At 44.6% G+C, this 17,390-nt stretch overlaps 1 protein-coding gene across 4 annotated transcripts in view; it reads left to right on the top strand.

Moving 5' to 3' along the window:
• DENND5B (DENN domain containing 5B) overlaps positions 1–13,210 on the top strand; it is a gene marked incomplete at its 5' end in the record, with an annotated part of 114,674 nt that extends 101,464 nt beyond the window's left edge. For all 4 annotated transcript variants that reach the window (XM_082308773.1, XM_082308772.1, XM_082308771.1 and 1 more), the window contains 9 exons: positions 2,104–2,232; positions 3,610–3,731; positions 5,561–5,706; positions 7,463–7,581; positions 8,771–8,958; positions 10,634–10,716; positions 10,882–11,008; positions 11,815–11,989; positions 12,864–13,210. In XM_082308773.1, coding sequence (XP_082164899.1) covers positions 2,104–2,232; positions 3,610–3,731; positions 5,561–5,706; positions 7,463–7,581; positions 8,771–8,958; positions 10,634–10,716; positions 10,882–11,008; positions 11,815–11,989; positions 12,864–13,047 — 1,273 coding nt within the window. In that variant the 3' untranslated portion in view covers positions 13,048–13,210. The remainder of the gene's footprint in view (positions 1–2,103; positions 2,233–3,609; positions 3,732–5,560; positions 5,707–7,462; positions 7,582–8,770; positions 8,959–10,633; positions 10,717–10,881; positions 11,009–11,814; positions 11,990–12,863) is intronic.
• Between the last annotated feature and the right edge of the window lie 4,180 nt (positions 13,211–17,390).

Genomic DNA, 17,390 nt, shown 5'->3' with positions numbered 1-17,390 from the left:
ATCTTCTCACAGTAAAATAACATATTCTACTCAGTGTTTCATATTAAATGTAATTCAAGCTGAGCACTGGGGGGGAGGGGAGGGAGGGAGATGATAGTCCGTGCTTTGATCTTCCCGTCTCAAAAGACTTGAAATGTCTGAGGAGTGTCTCAACACGATGTAGCTGAGCGTAGTGCGCATCCTCTTTCTCAAGGACTCGGGATCACGGGATCACGTGCCCGGCTGTCTGGGCTGGAAGGTCTAACGCTGGCTGCCACGCTCCGAGCCAGGAAGGGCTTTCCAATGCCAGGAGCAAGGCTCTCGGCAGTGATTCAGCTGGTCGGCATCACTGCTGACAGAGGGAGGCTGCTGAGCTTGCTCATAAAGGGCACAGACTTGTACAGGAGTGTAATGTGCCCTCCTGGGTTTGTTTTACAGCTCACTGAGAGTTAGTACTTCTCACCTGGTCCAGCAGAGAACCATCCATGTGTCACGTTAGGAAACGGGAGGAAAGTGTCTTTAAAAAAAAATATTTTTTTCCCCTTTTTTCTTTTCTTTCTTTTTTTTTAAAAGGGGTTTTAAGTAACCTAGGTTTTGCCACAGGCAAGCTACCATTACTCCTATTGATTGTTTCTCCCTGATGGTGCTTCAGATATGTAGGTACAGCACAGAGCCCTGTGATACAGACCCCTCAGCTTGGATTGCAAAGGTAGACCTGTATTTTGAGAATTCGTGTAGGTCAGCCTGGTGGAGAACAGTGCTGCTGAGCTATCTCTGGTATCCACTTCACTTGTGCAGAGCAAAGACCTATTTCTGGACAGCACTAAGTTGTACTTTGCAGATTTGCCCTTAGGGCCCTAGCCCTGTTACGTTAGAAGCTCTATAAACAAGAGAGTATTTTTCTCAAATAATGCAGGGTCTAAATATAACGCAAAGCACGCGCTTGGGTATAGCAGATGGGGGAAAGCACGAGACAGTGAGACTATACTAGTCAATGTAAAAAGCATCAGTCTCAGCATGACTTTGTTGGATTTTCTTTGGAGTAAATATTGCCACATTCCCTAATGCTGAGCAACGTGCGGAGGGCCTGCAAGGAAGATGCAGGAGTTGGAAAGTAAATCACAACAGAGATCAGTTCAGACTCAGATGATGGTTCTTGGAGCCTACCCCGGAGATTTGGAGGGCTGAATTGCCTGTGCACTTAACATGCAAACTGCGTGAAAATTAAGAAATTGCAGCCTTTTCTTTCCCCTGCTGGAAACTGTTACTCATTTTTCTTGCTGTTTATTTAACCAAGTGGGGGGTTTTTGGAAGCAGCTTCACCCTGCCATGGCAGTTCTCTTCCTCTTCTAAAGCTCCCTGTGCTCTAAAACTAGCGTTTCTGGCATTCTCCAAACTGAAATATGGGAAGTTTAAAAAAAGAAAAGCAAAACCATAGAAGAAAGCCCCTGTGGAACAGTTCTGCTTTCTTACAGACCAAGCATGTGGAGGGCTGTTCAGGTTATCACTTACACGAGGGCCTCATATCCCTGAAAATGTGATTCTGCTTGTGACTGCCTGTCGCTGTTTTTGCCCCAACAATCCTCTTTTGCTCAGATTTTCCATTGCCGCTGCCATCAAGGGGTTTGTTAAAGCCTTCAGAGTAGACCGTGGTTTGGAGAAACTCTTAAGATGTGTCTTGTCCTCTGCCCTCCTAGACATACCCGTTTGTGTCAGCAGCTTGAGGAAGCCACTGTGATACACCTGGGTCTCCCGAGGTGGCTGCTTTTTTTACGTGTTAGCAGTGTCCATGAGGACATCGACCTCAGGCAATGCAGGGATGGGCAGATCTGCCCCTTCTCACCTTGGCCAAGCAAATGTCAGGACACAGAGCAGCCTGTACGGGCTGTAGCACGTCCGGGTTGCAACCCGCCGTGCCCGGGAAGGGCTGCCCCATGTCCCTGGGGCTGCTGGGGGTCTCAGTGCCACAGTGCAGGGCTCTGCATCGTTTCTTCTTTCTCTAGGAATGATGTCGGGAGATGTTTTCCGGTTCAGCTGCTGCATCACGTTGGATGTTGCCATTTGAAGCATGTAGGATTTTTATGATTCATCTATTGTTTTTTCCCTCACCACCACCTGTTTCAGGCATGTTCAGAACATGAGCGAGATAAAGACTGATGTGGGGCGAGCCCGAGCCTGGATAAGGCTTTCACTGGAGAAGAAGCTTTTGTCTCAGCACCTGAAGCAGCTGCTTTCCAACCAGGCACTTTCCAAGTAAGCCGGCTCTTTTTCTCAAAGCTTTGCTTTCATGTCTTCCTCACTGGTGTGTCCCGGTGCTGTGCGGGCTCAGGGCACAGCCAGGCACCCTGTTTGGGTACTGTGGTTTCCAGCTAGAAGTGATTGATGGGCAGAGGGTAGCTGGGGGAGGAGGTACTGCCCACCCAGCAGCGCAGACGTCTGCTTACCTGCCTGGAAAAACAAATCACAATTTTCAGGAAGGAGGCATTAGGTTTTGGTCAGATCAGTGCATTGATCCAAGCCACTCAGGAGCCCTCAAGCACTGTATCTTGTGCAAATGAAGCAGCAGGGGCAGGCATGCCCCTTTTCTCACAGCAGCCCTCCGTTAGGTTGACTGAAGCCAAAGGCAAGCCCCCCTCCTGACTGCCGACGGGCTGGGTTAGAGGCCAGCCCTCCCAGGCGCTTAGCAGCATCCCCAGCTTTGCCTCCTTTTGCAAGCACAGGCACTTAAGGATCTACCTGTGTAGATGATCTACCTGTGTAGATGTTCCCCAACTTCATTTTCTCAAAGCAATGCATTTGGGAAAAAAAACCCCAAACTTCATGAAAACATCCTAGCTATTGCATGCAGTTCTTAGCAGAACTGGCTCTGTCATGTTACACGCGTGATTATGCCAGAAGCTACCAAATACTCAAATCTGCTAAGGGGAAGACAGAGGAGCAGCTGGAGACAGCCACCTCTTGGGTGGTCAGCTGAAGGCACGGTGGCAGACCTGTCTTTTCCTGAAGTTTCATCTACATCCATATGCCTCAGCAGCTTTTTGGGAGCCTGTTGCCTTCAGACTGCAGGCAGTGTCGCGAGCTCTGTGCTTTCTCAGAGTGGGTCCAGGTTAACTCCTGATGTGCCTTTGCGCTGCTGTGGGCAACTAGTGATGTACGCTGGGTTTGCTGAAATGAAAGAGTGGTGGAAGGACCCCTGCTGCTGCTTGGTGCCTTCTGTGGTTGGAGCCTCCTGCTTAGCTTTCTAAGAAAGATTAGGTTTTTAGACAAGGCTCTTCTGCAGTGGGAAGATACAGGGAAGAAACGAGGTTGCTCTACATTCATTCAGGGCTGCTGTTGTGAGCAGTGTTAGTTTATATCTGTGCTTTGCAGCAAAACCCAAACTGATCCTTTAATGAGATGAGCTCTGTAGCCTTGCTATGGTAGCGTGGAGCTGAGAGGGGTCTGTAAAACACATGTGGCTTAGGGGGTAAATGCCGCCTATGGGTTTCTAGCAGCTTGTGTTAGCTGCGGAATCTCACTTTTCATACCTCCCATGAAGATCAACTCTTCATTTAGCATTTTGAGATTCAAACACCTTTTAAGACACATGGTGCTTTTTCAACAAGAAAGCAATGTATTTGTTTCTACCAGGAAACTTTACAAGCGTTATGCTTTCCTGCGCTGTGAGGAAGAACGGGAACAGTTTCTGTATCACCTGCTCTCACTCAACGCTGTGGATTACTTCTGCTTCACAAGCGTCTTCACCACAATCAGTGAGTTGGAGAATCATTTTGTTTCCCCCTGAATAAAAATTAGTTGCTGTCATGATTTGTAAGAGATGATGTTGCTGTTGCTGGTGTCTGGATAGCTGAGCCCTTATCTGGAAACCTTGGTTGTTGCTGCTGGCCTCATGGGTGCTGGGTGTTGCTCTGGAAAACAAGCTGGAGAGCCAAGGCTGTGTGGGAGCGCTCTGGAGAAGAGCATTGCACAAAGGAGAGCAATCAGCAGAGAGTGCTGCTGTAGCACTCGGTTTTCCTCGCCGAGTTGTATAGTCTCTTTCATCTTCCCTCCCAGACAAGTCCTCTAGGTCCTAATGCTTCTTTCTGGCCTTCGCTAAGTGCGCATCCAAACGGCCTGCTCTCTGCAGACTGAGAAGGAGATGGAAGTCTTGGAGGATGAAATACTAGGCGCTTTGTGCTCTGCTGCATATTTTAAATCTCTTTTTGTCTCTCCTTAAATGCCAGAAAGATTCCCTCTCCCTTCCTGTCTTATAAGAAGGAGAGCAGAGATTGGATCGAAATCTGAAAACGAATCTTTGTCTCTCCAGCACTGGGCAATGCGGAGAAGGCAGGACCCCATGAGATGACCTAATTATTTGGATTCACCTAGGCAGCCCTTAGTCTTCATTCTCCTGCCTGTTCAGAGCGAAGTGAAGCAAGTTTTACGTGGCTGTCAAAACAGGCACTTGTTCTACTTTTTCTCTTCTTAAAGCAATAAATCCCCGCAGAACTAGCACAGCGCAAAGAGATTTATTCATCCTTGATTACCTTGTTTCTGCGGGCCATCCAGCTTGACAGCTTTCCCCTGTAGGACAAGCGCTTGGAATTGGAGGGTATTTTTTTAAGTGCAATATCATCGCATGGCAGACAAAAAGCAAAAAGGCTGGCTTATCTTACCCAGTCAGAAAGGCAGCTTGTGAAAGGGAAGGAGAGGGAGTCTTGCAGTGCTAGCGGGCGGTATCTGAGGGGAATCCAAATCGGGGGGGTGGTGGGGGGGTGGCAGTCCTTGTCTTAAGGACATATGGGTGGTGCAGATTTATAACAATAATAATAATTATAATTATTATAGTATAGTATATTATTAAATAATAAATAATAAATAATAAAAACAACTATAACAATAATAATAGGGGAAACATCCACAGAGACTCATCAGCCTTGAGACTTTGGCTATGCCGTTACCAGCCATGCCAGCATCTCTGACATTCCCTTTTCCCCTACAGCCTTCCGTGTGCCCCTTGCCTCCTTCCAGGCCGCCGGGGGCGGCGGTGCCTCGCCGCAGAGGGGCTTCATCCCCCGCCTCCCTCGGCAGCCGGCGGCGGGCGGTGCGGCGGGGCTGCAGCTCCACCGTGCGGCGCCGCCGCCGCCGCGGGCTCGGCGCGGCCGGCAGCACCCAGCCGCCCCCCGCCGCTCGCCGGACCGAGGGCGGCGGATGGAAGCGGCGGCAGGAGGCTGCTCGCAGTGAGGAAGGCGGGTAGGGGCTCCCCAAAAAGCTGGGCTGCAGACCCGCTGCTTCTGGTTTGTGGCTGGCTGGAGCTGGGAGCGCTGCTGCTGCTGCTGCTGCCGCTGCTGCCGCTGCTGCCGCCGCCCTCCGTGAGGGGAGAGCGAGCCTCTGCCGCTGCAGCCAGGCTCTCTGCAGGTTTGTCTCGCCCTTGGTAGGGAGAGGAGAGGAGGAGTTCTCCTTGTTAGGCTGCTGAGACATGGGGCAAGAGCTTATCTTCAAGGGAGAGGCGTGGCTTACTCCAGAAATTGCGTTTACTATGGGGGGGGGGGGGGGGGGGGGGGAAGTCAAGACTAACTTATTTTGCCTCCTCTGTTCTTAGTGATCCCTTATAGGTCAGTGATAATTCCCATCAAAAAACTAAGCAATGCAATAACCACATCAAACCCGTGGATTTGTGTATCAGGAGAACTAGGAGATACAGGCGTAATGCAGATTCCTAAAAACCACCTAGAAATGACATTTGAGGTGAGTATGTGCTCTTTACATTTTACTTTTCAATTTGAAACATGCTTCCAAATAAACACTAATTTGGTGAAGGTTTATTGTCTTAAGATCAGATTCTGTCCAGGTTTTCAAGGTGGCTGTACGTTCAGGTACGTACAGGAGCATCGTGCTGCCCGCCCCTCCTGCGCTGGAGGAAGGTTTCCTGTGAGCCCCTACCACTTTTAACCATAGGCTTCACTGCCGTCCCTGCCCCAGCCCAGGGCTGCTCTTTTCTCACCTAGCTAACCTATTTCCATGTCTCATTCCCTTCCACATCGCCTTGCCAGCTACCCTAATTTTTCTCTTTCAGGTCTCATTTCTGACTCCTCGTTTCCCTTCCTAGTTTCTTTTCCCTTCTTTCAATTTGTCTTCCCACTTACCACCACCCGGGTCCCAAATTTCTTCTCTTGCTTTCTTCTGGCCAGTCCCAAATTACTTCTCCTCCCACTCCAGCTCCTTGTCCAACATTGCTTTCCTTCCAACCGGCCACTCTAACGCCGGCGTTCTTTGACTTCCCAGCTTCACGGGCTACCCCTGGCACACCGCAGAGCCACCAGCCCCATCGGGCTCTTTTCTCCATGCTTGCTATGGTTTTCTCTTTGCGTTTGACTACCCGGTGCTCCCCTCTGCTTTCCCACCCATCAGTTACAGGTTGGCTTGGTGCCACCCCAAAGCAGCTGGTAGCAGGAATTGCAGGGAAAGCCCCATCAGGCTCCTGTAGCTCCAGGATGCACCGTATCCAGTAAGGAGTGATTTTGTAGGAAAAATCTGCTACTGAAACTAAAGTTGCATCCATTGAGCATATGCAGACTGATCTTCAACAACAATAGTAAAAAAACCAAACCTCTTGCCAAATATAGGCAGATTTTGACAGAGATAGAGAGGAGATTTTCGTGATACAGTGGCTGTCTCTCATTCGGATATTAGTATTTTGTAGAAAAGACCCACAGGCTTCTAACAAGCCAAATAACATATTTAGACATTTCTAAGGACGATACTAACACTGTTCTGGAATACTCCTTTGGCTGAAGCTTTCCTGAAATACCAACTTGGGTAGCCACCCACTATGGAAAACGTCAGCCCAAGCTGCTTGTTTGGCAGTATTAGAAGCAATGAAAACCAGGGTCTTGCAAGTGAAGTGTTTAGGTGACGTTAATAGAGGTTGCTGCCAGCCCCACCTAAAATTACATACTGCACGGGAATTCACAGCCCCTTGTTTTCCTTGTTCTGTCTCTTTGTGATGTTGAGAGTCTCATGTTAGTGATTTTTGTCTTGCCCAACAATAAGCAAATCGATCTTTGAAAATAATAAAGGATCTAGGGACTGCTTCATAGTGTAGAGTGAGTCAACTGAAGGTCAGTATGCTCAAAATGCATTTTTTAAAACCTGCTTGTACTGAAGATCTATTTCTTCCACAAAAGCACCCCTTTTTATCACCTTAGCTCAGAAATTTGTAATTAACACTTCTCAGAAGTATTCAGAGTGAGTGCTCACAACAAAGAATGTAATCTCTTCACGAGCTTTTAATAGTTTTATTCCAAGGTATTTCTTTTCTCCTGTATTAAAATAATTGTTCTGCTTTTCAAAACGTTCTGCATGTTCGGTTCAAAATACTTGCTGTATAAATCAAAGGAAACTGAATAAAAACATACATTTGAGACCATATGTGTGCATGTGGTGGGGGTGTGTGTTGTCTGTTGTTTTTTTTAAATTAAGTAGAAACTGTTATTCATTTCAGTGCCAGAATTTAGGGAAGCTGACGACCGTTCAGATTGGTCATGACAACTCAGGGCTGCTAGCCAAGTGGCTGGTTGATTGTGTCATGGTCAGAAATGAAATAACAGGACACACGTACAAGTAAGCAACAAGCTTTTAATTTTCTTTGTCTGAAATTCTTACTTGTTAAATCTAGAGAAAGCAAGAAGGCGTTCGTCTTCTCCTCAGTTGATGGAGCACTGTGGGCTGATTCGGGTACCCGATAGGGTTGGGTTGGTCTCCCCCACCCCCGGTTCTCTCATTTCAGAAGCCCTAGTTGAAGTCAAATAATCTGATAAATATTAAATGAGACTTGAATGTAGGATTTTCTTTGCATCTCTCTGAAGCAGAACAGACAGTATGGATACTTCTGAAGAGATTCAGATGTTTGTGTATAATAATGAAATCTCTCGATTTAAAGAAGTGTGGTAAAATTGTGCACAAATGAACTCTTTAAACCCCCAACAGCTGGAATGATAGTTTAGGACAAATCTTTGGGGTTTGTTTTGTTTTGTTTTTTAATATTCAGGTGTCTAAGTACTATAACAAACGTACAGAAACTTGGATTACAAGAAAATAAAAGGTTTTGATGATTTCTTAATCTTCTATTGAGTACATACCTCTTGTGTCAAAATGATCTTGTAACTCACCACTGGTTTTACAAAACATCTGGCTAAGCAGACTTAATTTTTTTTTCTAAATGTGGACTTGGAAAACTATAATTCAGAGAGGTGAGCTCCAGAGCTCGGGGTTGGCCACAGTGTAGGAGGAGATGAGGTACAAGCACTGGGGGTGTGGACATGTGCATGGATTTCATGAGGACTATGGATGGGGTCAAAAAGTACAGCAATAAAATGTGAGGTGAGGTTTGAGTATGAGGAGATGTCACAGCTTCAGCTGGATGGGAACTGTGTGGGGATTTAATTATTAATCATCACAATATTTGTAAAAGCTGATTATCAGTTGTGGTTGCAAGTGAAAAATAGCCCAACAGAAATCAAGATGTGGCCCATGAAATACATGTATAACACTTTCTGTTGTCCCGTGCTTTCATGCAAGCTTTGCATATTTCCCTTTTCCTAAGGATGGAGGTGAATGTGGTTTTCCGGTTTGGTCCTATCGGTTGTGGGGCAGGGGATGCTGCCTGCTGAGTTCTGGTTTGTGAAGTTTCTGACTACAGAGTATTCCCTGCCTGTTAGCAGTCTTTATGGGTGCTAGCTGTCCCTCTAACTTTGAGATCAAGCTTGACTACCTGTGTGGCTGACCTGTGCTTGTGCCGGCTGCATGGCAGGTTTCCCTGTGGGCGATGGCTGGGAAAGGGTGTTGACGATGGCAGTTTGGAGCGAATACTCATTGGAGAGCTGGTGTCCTCCACGTCTGACGAAGAGCTGGGAAAGCAGTGCCGTACCCCACCCCAGCAGAAATCTCCTACCACGGCTCGACGACTGAGCATCACGTCCCTCACAGGGAAGAACACCAGTAAGTCCTTTCCTTTCTCCCCAGGGCTCTAGAGAAGGGGCAGCAACTGCTGAGAAAGAAAGCTCCTGTGAACAGGAGACCTCCTGCTGAAGCAAGACTTGGTGCAGAGGAACAGCTGTGAGCTGATGAATTTTTCCTGCCCCGGTTTGTGTGTCTGCAGCTTGCTCTGTGACTGTACACGTTACCTCTTTCAGTGTCCCCATTTGACAGTTGAGAGATAATAATCTCTTTCCTCGGAACACGGAGATATGGGATGAGGGAGGAGGAGGCAGCAGACTTTGCAGTAGCTGATGCTGCTCAGCTTCCCGGCTCACTTTGCAGTCAGTGGGAAGGCAGTCCTCTCTGAAGGGCAGTTCAGAGCCTGATGTGGATGCTGTAAACTGCCTTCTGGAGGAGCCCATCTCCGGAGGGGCCCTAGGGGACATCAACTTCCTGTCCCTAAAATTAGCTTTTATGAGTAACTGCAGCTGGCTACAGTGGGGCATGAGACTGTAAGGGCCACGTGAGGCATTCTCTGCTAAAGCATACAGGTGAGCACAGTGTAGATCCTGTCCATAAATCTGTCCAGCTCCTGTAAAATTAGAGGACATGACTGCTGAAATGTCAAGCAAGGAAAGATTAGCCTCCAAGAGTAATACAGCATTTAAAAACCACCATGGGACCACTGCAGCTTTTCACATGTGCGAGTCCATATTAGCTGGAGGAGTGGGCACCAGAGCTACTTGCTGACCATTTCCTTAGGTCTGAGAACACTAAGGCCCAATAACTCATTTGTCTTGTGAGCTACATGAGGCTCTATGTTAGACCTGCCAAAGACTGTGGAGGTCATCGTGTGCTAAAATGATACTGAATTACTCCGTGCTTCTAAAATAACAATTGTAGGACAAGCTAATAACAACCTACATATGTCTGAAAAACTAGAAAGGACTCACAGAAGAACCATGAAAATGATTGAAGTCTGGAAAACATCTGCTTAAAATGAAGTTTTAAAAGTTCAGTCTGTTTTAATCAGAAAGTGAATGAGGGACTAGATAATTTTCTGCAGGCACCTGCATAGGAAGATGAGATGGTAGCAGTTGTAGGCATAGCATGATTCAGTAGCAGAGGCATACAGCTAAACAGATTCAGAGCAGAAACATGGCATATGTTTTAACACAGAAGATAACTTACTCTTGGAACCATGAATAAGGAGTATTCTCTGCCTGTGGCCCCTCACACTGATACAATGACTAAGACATGTGCCTAAAATAGGTACTTGTTTTGGCTCGATAAAACATTGTAGGTTCAAGTCAGGAATTAATGAGTGCTGAGTTTTATGGCCTCTGTCAAGTAGAAGTGAGTCAAATGACTGGGCTACAACTTTTCAGCCCACATCTCTTCACGTGAGGGTTGCTGCACTCTATGTGATGAGCAAGATGTGATTAACTCAAATAAAATATTTATCAAGCCAGATTCTTGGGTTGTGCATTTTTAAGTAGGGCAATTTATTTGACTATTCCAGAGTTGCTCATCAGTTGCTTGTAATTAAGGCTCAGGTTTACCCAAGACGAAAGATTGCCTGAACTCTGTTAAAGATAGAGAATAATTCCTGCAGTTCAAGCTATGTCATCATGAGTATTTGATGAATGTTTTGAAGTTGGTATCTTCAGCTAGTATGCTCTCCATCATTTCACAGAGCCTAATGCGGGACAGATCCAAGAGGGAATCGGGGAAGCTGTGAACAATATTGTGAAACACTTTCACAAGCCAGAGAAGGAGGTACTTCTTACTTTTCATTACTTGCCTGGTATCTACAATGCATGTAAATATTTTTATAAACAGAAATGGAACTGAAGTACCAGTAGAGACTGTTAACCTTCAGATTTGAAGCTTCTGGCATACAAACAATGCAAGTTGCACTTACAGACTCTCCCTTTCCCGCAGAGAGGGAGCCTTACCATTCTGTTGTGTGGAGAAAACGGTCTGGTCGCAGCGCTGGAGCAGGTCTTCCACCACGGATTCAAATCAGCTCGCATTTTCCATAAGAATGTTTTCATCTGGGATTTCATAGGTAAGCTGGTATGTGATTTGGAGGCAAAAGGAGAAGAAAGACTAAGGCAAAATGACTATTCACGCACAGACCTCGGATTCTCATCAGCTAGGGTGCCATTTGTTCCTGCCTAGCACCTGCTCCAGGTTGCTTAAAGTCAATGAGAAACAAGATGGAAGATGAGAAATACTAAACTCTATATAAGGGGTCAGTGTGAATCTGTGCAGAAATTTAAGAGCACTTCAAATTCTAGCCATTTATTCATGGGTGAGTGTTCAAACAGCTGCTTTTCTACCTGAAAGGAAGGTAGGCTGGAGGTTGGGGTAGAGTAGCAATTGATGTTGGGGGAAGAGCTGGGAAAGGGCAGTGAAAGGTTTAGATTTCTAGTTGTTTAGGAGAACTCTCCTCATCACTGCACTGGTCTTCTGGTGATGCTTATCTGTGGGCCTATGTTGCAGTAATTTAAGACTTACTTATTCCCTTAAAACATGCTTGCAAGTTGAGATATTTAGCCTGAGGGTAAGTGCTTACTCAGAAAAGGTGGAAAATCAAAGGTGATGGTATCATTTACAATGAAACCATTGATGGGTACTCCGGTGCGGCTCCTTGATGTTACCTAACTGTACTGGACATCAGCCAGTCTGCTGACCAATCCTATGTAGCAAAGATGGAGATCACTACCTACCTATGGTCTTCAGAGTGAGGAATTCATATATAAACTGTGCTATAGCTCTCAGCAGGTTGTTTTTTTAAGGATCCCCTTGTGTAATTCTGTGTCACAATGAAGTACTTCTGCTCACTGGGTTCTGATTTTCTCCCTACCACAGAGAAAGCTGTTGCTTATTTTGAAACCAGTGACCAGATTGGAGACAATGAGGAGGCCCTTTTGCTTCAGAGATCTTCATGCAAAACCTTCTGTCATTATGTGAATGCCATCAATACAGCTCCAAGGAACATTGGAAAGGACGGCAAATTCCAAATTCTGGTTTGCCTGGGGACAAGGTACCTAACTGCTCTTCGTTATATATGTGTCCTCTTGCGTTAGACTAGAAGAATATTTTTACACCATTGTTATTACCTTTAGTTTTCCATTTTAAGACATCTCATACCTATCTGTTATCCAGTACCTATTTTTAGGCAGCTTTAATACTACATGAAAAATTGGAGCAAAGAAGCAGTAATGATACATGGCTAGTGTCTAAACTGCTAAAAATGTTTTGAGCTCTTTTATAACTGTTAGCTTGACAGTCATATGTATTAAATCTGTCTTGAAGTTGTATTTCTGATGAAGTGCTGGCTTTGGGAATGCAGAGTTCCTTTGCAAGAGCTGGTACGTTTCTAAACCCTCATTGGATCACTTTGCCTATGAACATGGAATGTCTGTTATAATTTTGACAAAACTATTCTAGATAAATCTTTCTTTCCTAATAGGATGCTTTTTGTCTTGCATGTGGGGAGGGGTGAGGGAGGGGGGCTTAGTTGTATTTTGGAGGGCGGAAGTTGGTATGTCTAGAAATAAGTACCATTTTTGTCTTGTCTGTCTGGATACATGGAAAACCAGTTGGAAAACAGTCTATTTGTTTTTCCTGAGTTTTACTTTCCCTGTTCCTGATCTGAAAATGTTGCTGAATTCTTCCAAAGTCAATTGTCCAATTCTGCTGATACCTTTCCATCTTCATTCCTACAGTATATTCAGTTACCTGTATTTTACTAACAAAATCAGGGGTTACGATTACACAGGAAACTTTCATGTGCAAACAATATGCATCACTCGCAAAAAGAGACTGCATGTTGTGGGCTGTGTTCTCGGAGAAGAATTTCAGTTTGAGATCTGTTGTACGTAGTGCTAAAACAATTCCTTTCATCCCCTTTGCAGGGACCACTTGCTCTCTCAGTGGATCCCATTGCTGGCAGAGTGCCCGCCCATTACAAGGATGTATGAGGAGAACGCTCTCCTACGGGACCGCATGACTGTCAACTCCCTTATCCGAGTCCTACAGACATTGCAAGATTTCAACATCATCCTAGAAGGATCGCTCATTAAAGGAGTGGATGTTTAGCATGGCTTTGCTGAGAACTTCATTATTCCTTTCCCAAGCAAGCAAACCACAATTGGAGACCTGTCAGGACTTGAACGCAATGGTAGCGCACCACTGTAAGGCAGAGCTGCTGGTTGAAGCGAGAGTGGGAAGCCCAGTTTGTGCCCGATGGGGACTGTCCTCAAAGCTGCAGAAAGCTAGATGCAGTATTGTAGTTTATTTGAAACAGAAATTTAGTATAAAATAGAGTATTTTCATGTGTTAGATGTGTGTAAATATGCTATCTTCTTTAAGAAATTATATTACTCTAAGAAATTTTTCTTAGACTGAATGTTCTTGTTCTGACTATGAGTAGCTTAAATGCAGGGGAAGGACTGGGGGGAGGGAAGGACCGAGATGGGAAGGATTGCCGCTACTTGCTTGCAAGGAAGAAGCCAATCAATGTGTAAATACAGCGCAAACTCAGCAGGGCTTTTTTCAGGTATTGCAAATTAATACGGCAAATATCCTTATGTAGCCATTGTGATTGTCTCACTCTTGGAAATGATGTAAGCATATGCTGGTTTACCCCACTGTACGTGGTCCCTCTTAGTTTTTTGTTTGTTCGAAGACTCAACCCTTTCCATGCACGGAAGTTGTGAGTCATCTTTTTTTTTTTTCTGTAAGGTCTTTTGTGTCACTGCTGTTGCTCTCCAAAAGTGACAAGTGTTGAAATGCTTGAACACTGGAGAGGAGGACTGCTGTCAGCCTCAGAGCCTGAGAGTATGAGAGACCTGTTTAAGCGGTGCTGCTGCAGCCTGAGATGGGGAATGATGGCTTGCTTGACTCGCTTGGTGTTGTCCCTTGCCCATCTGGATGTTCTGGTGATTCCCCCTCGCCCTCAGCCAGTTTGTGTTGTGGATGACTTTTTTTTTTCCTCCATGTTGAGGAATTTGGTTCACACCAAATTCTTGCTGTACTTGAGAAGAATCATTGCTGTAGAGCCACAAACACCGATGTTGCTGTGCTACTGAACTGTATCAGCTGGTTTTGAAATGCTGACAGGTTATGAGTCTTCCTTTATCCTGCAGAATGAGTGTTCCTAGAAAGTACAGGATCTTTGATTACTTTTTTTTTTTAAATTATCCAGCTATAAAAAAAAAGGAATGAAGCAAAAGGAGGAAAAAAAGAATCTCGCTTTGGTATTTTGAGGCTCCTCTCCTACACTCTTTCCAGTTAATGTGTTAGTAATACAGTGTGTATCTATAGATACAGCTCTTGAAGAGAAACTGGGAGAAACTGAAATCTTGTACGCTAAAAATTTAACAAGAGATTACGTTAAAATCATCTTGTGGATACCATGCAGCAAATACAGAGTGTATTTCCCATTCTTCTGGATGGAAGTTGGAGGGATCTGAGGGCATAGTTAGCTTCATCTGGTTTTAGTTTTTGGAGGTTAGTTTAAATACAGGTGTCTGTTTTCACTTGTTTATTGCCTATGATTTGGCCACTTTGTCAGTGGATTTCTGTGGATGCCTCACTGTCAGCTGTGGCTTGGGAAAGGCCCCTAACTGGTACTGTGAGTGTATTGCCTTGCACTGTGCTCTCAAGAGGCATTAGGAGGGACTTGGGGCTGGTGGGTAGTAGCAGGTCTTGGCATAGTGTGCACGTGGTGGAGAGGGGGATGAGAGCTAAGGAAAAGGAAAGAGGAAGAAAATTAGGGTTTGCTTTCTCACCTGCCTTTTGTCAAGCTTCTCGACTTTCCTGTGGTCCTTCTGCTGTCCAGTTCTTATAACAGCACTCACTTTAGTGTCAAAGTTTCACGTCATGTTCCCAGCCAGAAAAAAACTCTTTGTGTGACTTTGTTTCATTAGAAGGGAGAGTTTTATGTTACAGACGTTTTTTGTTCCTAAGAAAGAAGTAAAATACCACTGTCAGGGAGTCGTTGACTTTAATGAGGGTTCCAGCTTTTAATAACCGTTCTTTCCTCCTGGGCTTGTACTTCCTTAAACTGACTAAACTCTTCCCAAATACTGTAGGCAGCACTGCTATGTCACTACTGTGGGTGTGAGTAACTAACGTAAAGGTTGTGAATGATGTCATGAGTTAGTAGCCAGAGCCCACAGCTGTGTGACATCTCTCTTACATTTCCAGAAATGTGAAATTTGGGGTGTTGGGTTTTCTGTGTGGCCAGGCAAGTCAGCAGAAGACGCATGACACGCCTTCAGCAGCAACTGAAAATGTGTCCCTAGTACTTAACGCTATCAATAAATTACACATTTAGCACCAGAAACCATGTGGCAGCATTATTTGGTAATGACTGCTTAGGATGTTTTGATTTCTATTACAACTCAGGCCTTTTATGTCTAATGACTGCTATACATGATTTTTTCACGCCCAACCCAGTCTAAGTGACTTTCATTTTACTGAAATAATAACCTCTTTAGTCCTTGGATTTCTTCGCAGCATCATCTGCTTTTGCTAGCTGGATACTTCTCAAAAGTATACTGCTGCATACTTCTCCAAAGACTATTTATGACTTAAGCAGTTGTAACATTCATGCGACACGACACGGGTTAAATGCAAGCAGGATAAAGTAGAAATGTGGGCACCTCTAAAGGTCAAGCATAGATGAATAAACCACACACAGAGAAAAGGGCAATAACTGACATAAAGTCTTTCTTAAGTTAAAAAAAGTCAAAACCTAAGAAATTTTAAAATTCAAAACAGGGCCTTCCCCCATTTCAAACTACATTACGGAACCTTTAGCACTTAACTTCAACACAACTTCACGTCAGCTTTTTCAGCAAGTGTTGACTTGTTTGATTTCGTCAGGTTTCACATCATATCAATAATAATACAATAAAAATTACGTATGTCTAGTATTTCCTTGTAGGCAATAAAACACCCTAAGATATGTTGAAAGGGGCACAGCTGAGTGCCTCCGATTCCTAGAAGACTAGTTATTTGACAACCTTGGGAGTACGGTTCTTTGTAGTGAATTTTTATTCTACCATGTATGATTTTTTTTTTTTTTTAGTAGACTACTTTTGTTTATTGAAAACTGTGAGGATTTTTCTGTAAGGTTTACAGAAATCATTCTACCCACTAGAATGGTGAGAAACCCATCAGGATTCTTCTAAGCTAACACAGTTTTTACTTCAGTGTTAAAGCACCTTCTTTGGTTGAGAAAGGGAATCTTGGAAAAGACCAAAGCTCTCTGGTATCTGCTTTTTAAAAAAAAAAAAAATTCCTATCCAATACCCATCTGCAGATGTCTGAGTTTGCATAGTCCTGTTATACTAACATCCATCATGGTAACTTGAGGGAGACAGAGAATCAAATGCCTCACTATGTACAAAATGTGTATTTATAATTCTCTGAAACGAACGAAATTCTACTGTTTAGTGAAAAATCTACTCATGTTTATTCCGAGTTGGTTTGTGTAATTAGATAGCGTTGTCTTTTTAGAATAGTTGCGCAACGGCATATTTGAGAAAATTCCTTCTTTCAATCAAATGAAGGTGCGCATCTTAAGGGGAAATATTGTATGTTACACTTGAAATGTACAAACGTGCCCTGTATAGCTTAAAATGATCCTTAAATGTCTCCATTAAGTATATTTTGTCTCTGCATTATTACTAACTGAATAAGAACTGGATTATTTTCAAGACGACATTAGTAAAAGTATTGTTATATCAAGCACTTTAACATACATACCACAAACTGACATGGGTTTTTCAGGTTTTGAAGTACATTGAAATACAGCTTTTCATGCTATGTCCTTTACAAATAAAACTGTGAGAATAATGGTTGGTGTCACTTTCTCCTTGCAGAGGAACCAAGAGATTGGAGTCTCAAGCCGAATTGCTGTCTGAACCTGGAGGCCATGTTTCATAAAGGCAACAAGTCGAACAAAATGATTCAGCTGATAGTGACCCCTGGTACTGGCAACTTGCTAGAGCAAAGGCGGGGAGAGGGGGTGTGAGGGTCCGCTCTCAAAATCTGCCCTTCTGCCTCCCCTGACATGAAAGTCTGACTGTGCTGAGCCTGACTAACTCTTCATTTTCAAGGCTGAGGTGGAAAGTGTGGCTGATCGAAGGGAAGAAATGGGATTGCAGTGAAGTTTAGCTCTTACCAGGGGGGCATTTGCTAAGCAGCCTGGGTTGCTCTCCCTTAGTATCTGGAGCGCATGGGAAGGAGTAGGGAGAAGGGGGGTGGGCTCCTGTTGGCAGCAAAATGAGAAGCATGGGATTAACTGCAGCTGGGGGTCTCTTTCCTCTCTTGACATGGGTTGCTCTGATATTTGAACTCGGGGTTAAAACGCTGGAATGAAACTCATGCCCTCCAGTCTGTCAGTTAGCACATTAAGAAGAGAGGTTGAT

Source organism: Platalea leucorodia (assembly GCF_965183815.1).
Source record: "Platalea leucorodia genome assembly, chromosome: 4".
NCBI classification, from domain to species: Eukaryota; Metazoa; Chordata; class Aves; order Pelecaniformes; family Threskiornithidae; genus Platalea; species Platalea leucorodia.
Note: the sequence above shows the minus strand (reverse complement) of the source record. Positions and strands in the feature narration are given on the sequence as shown.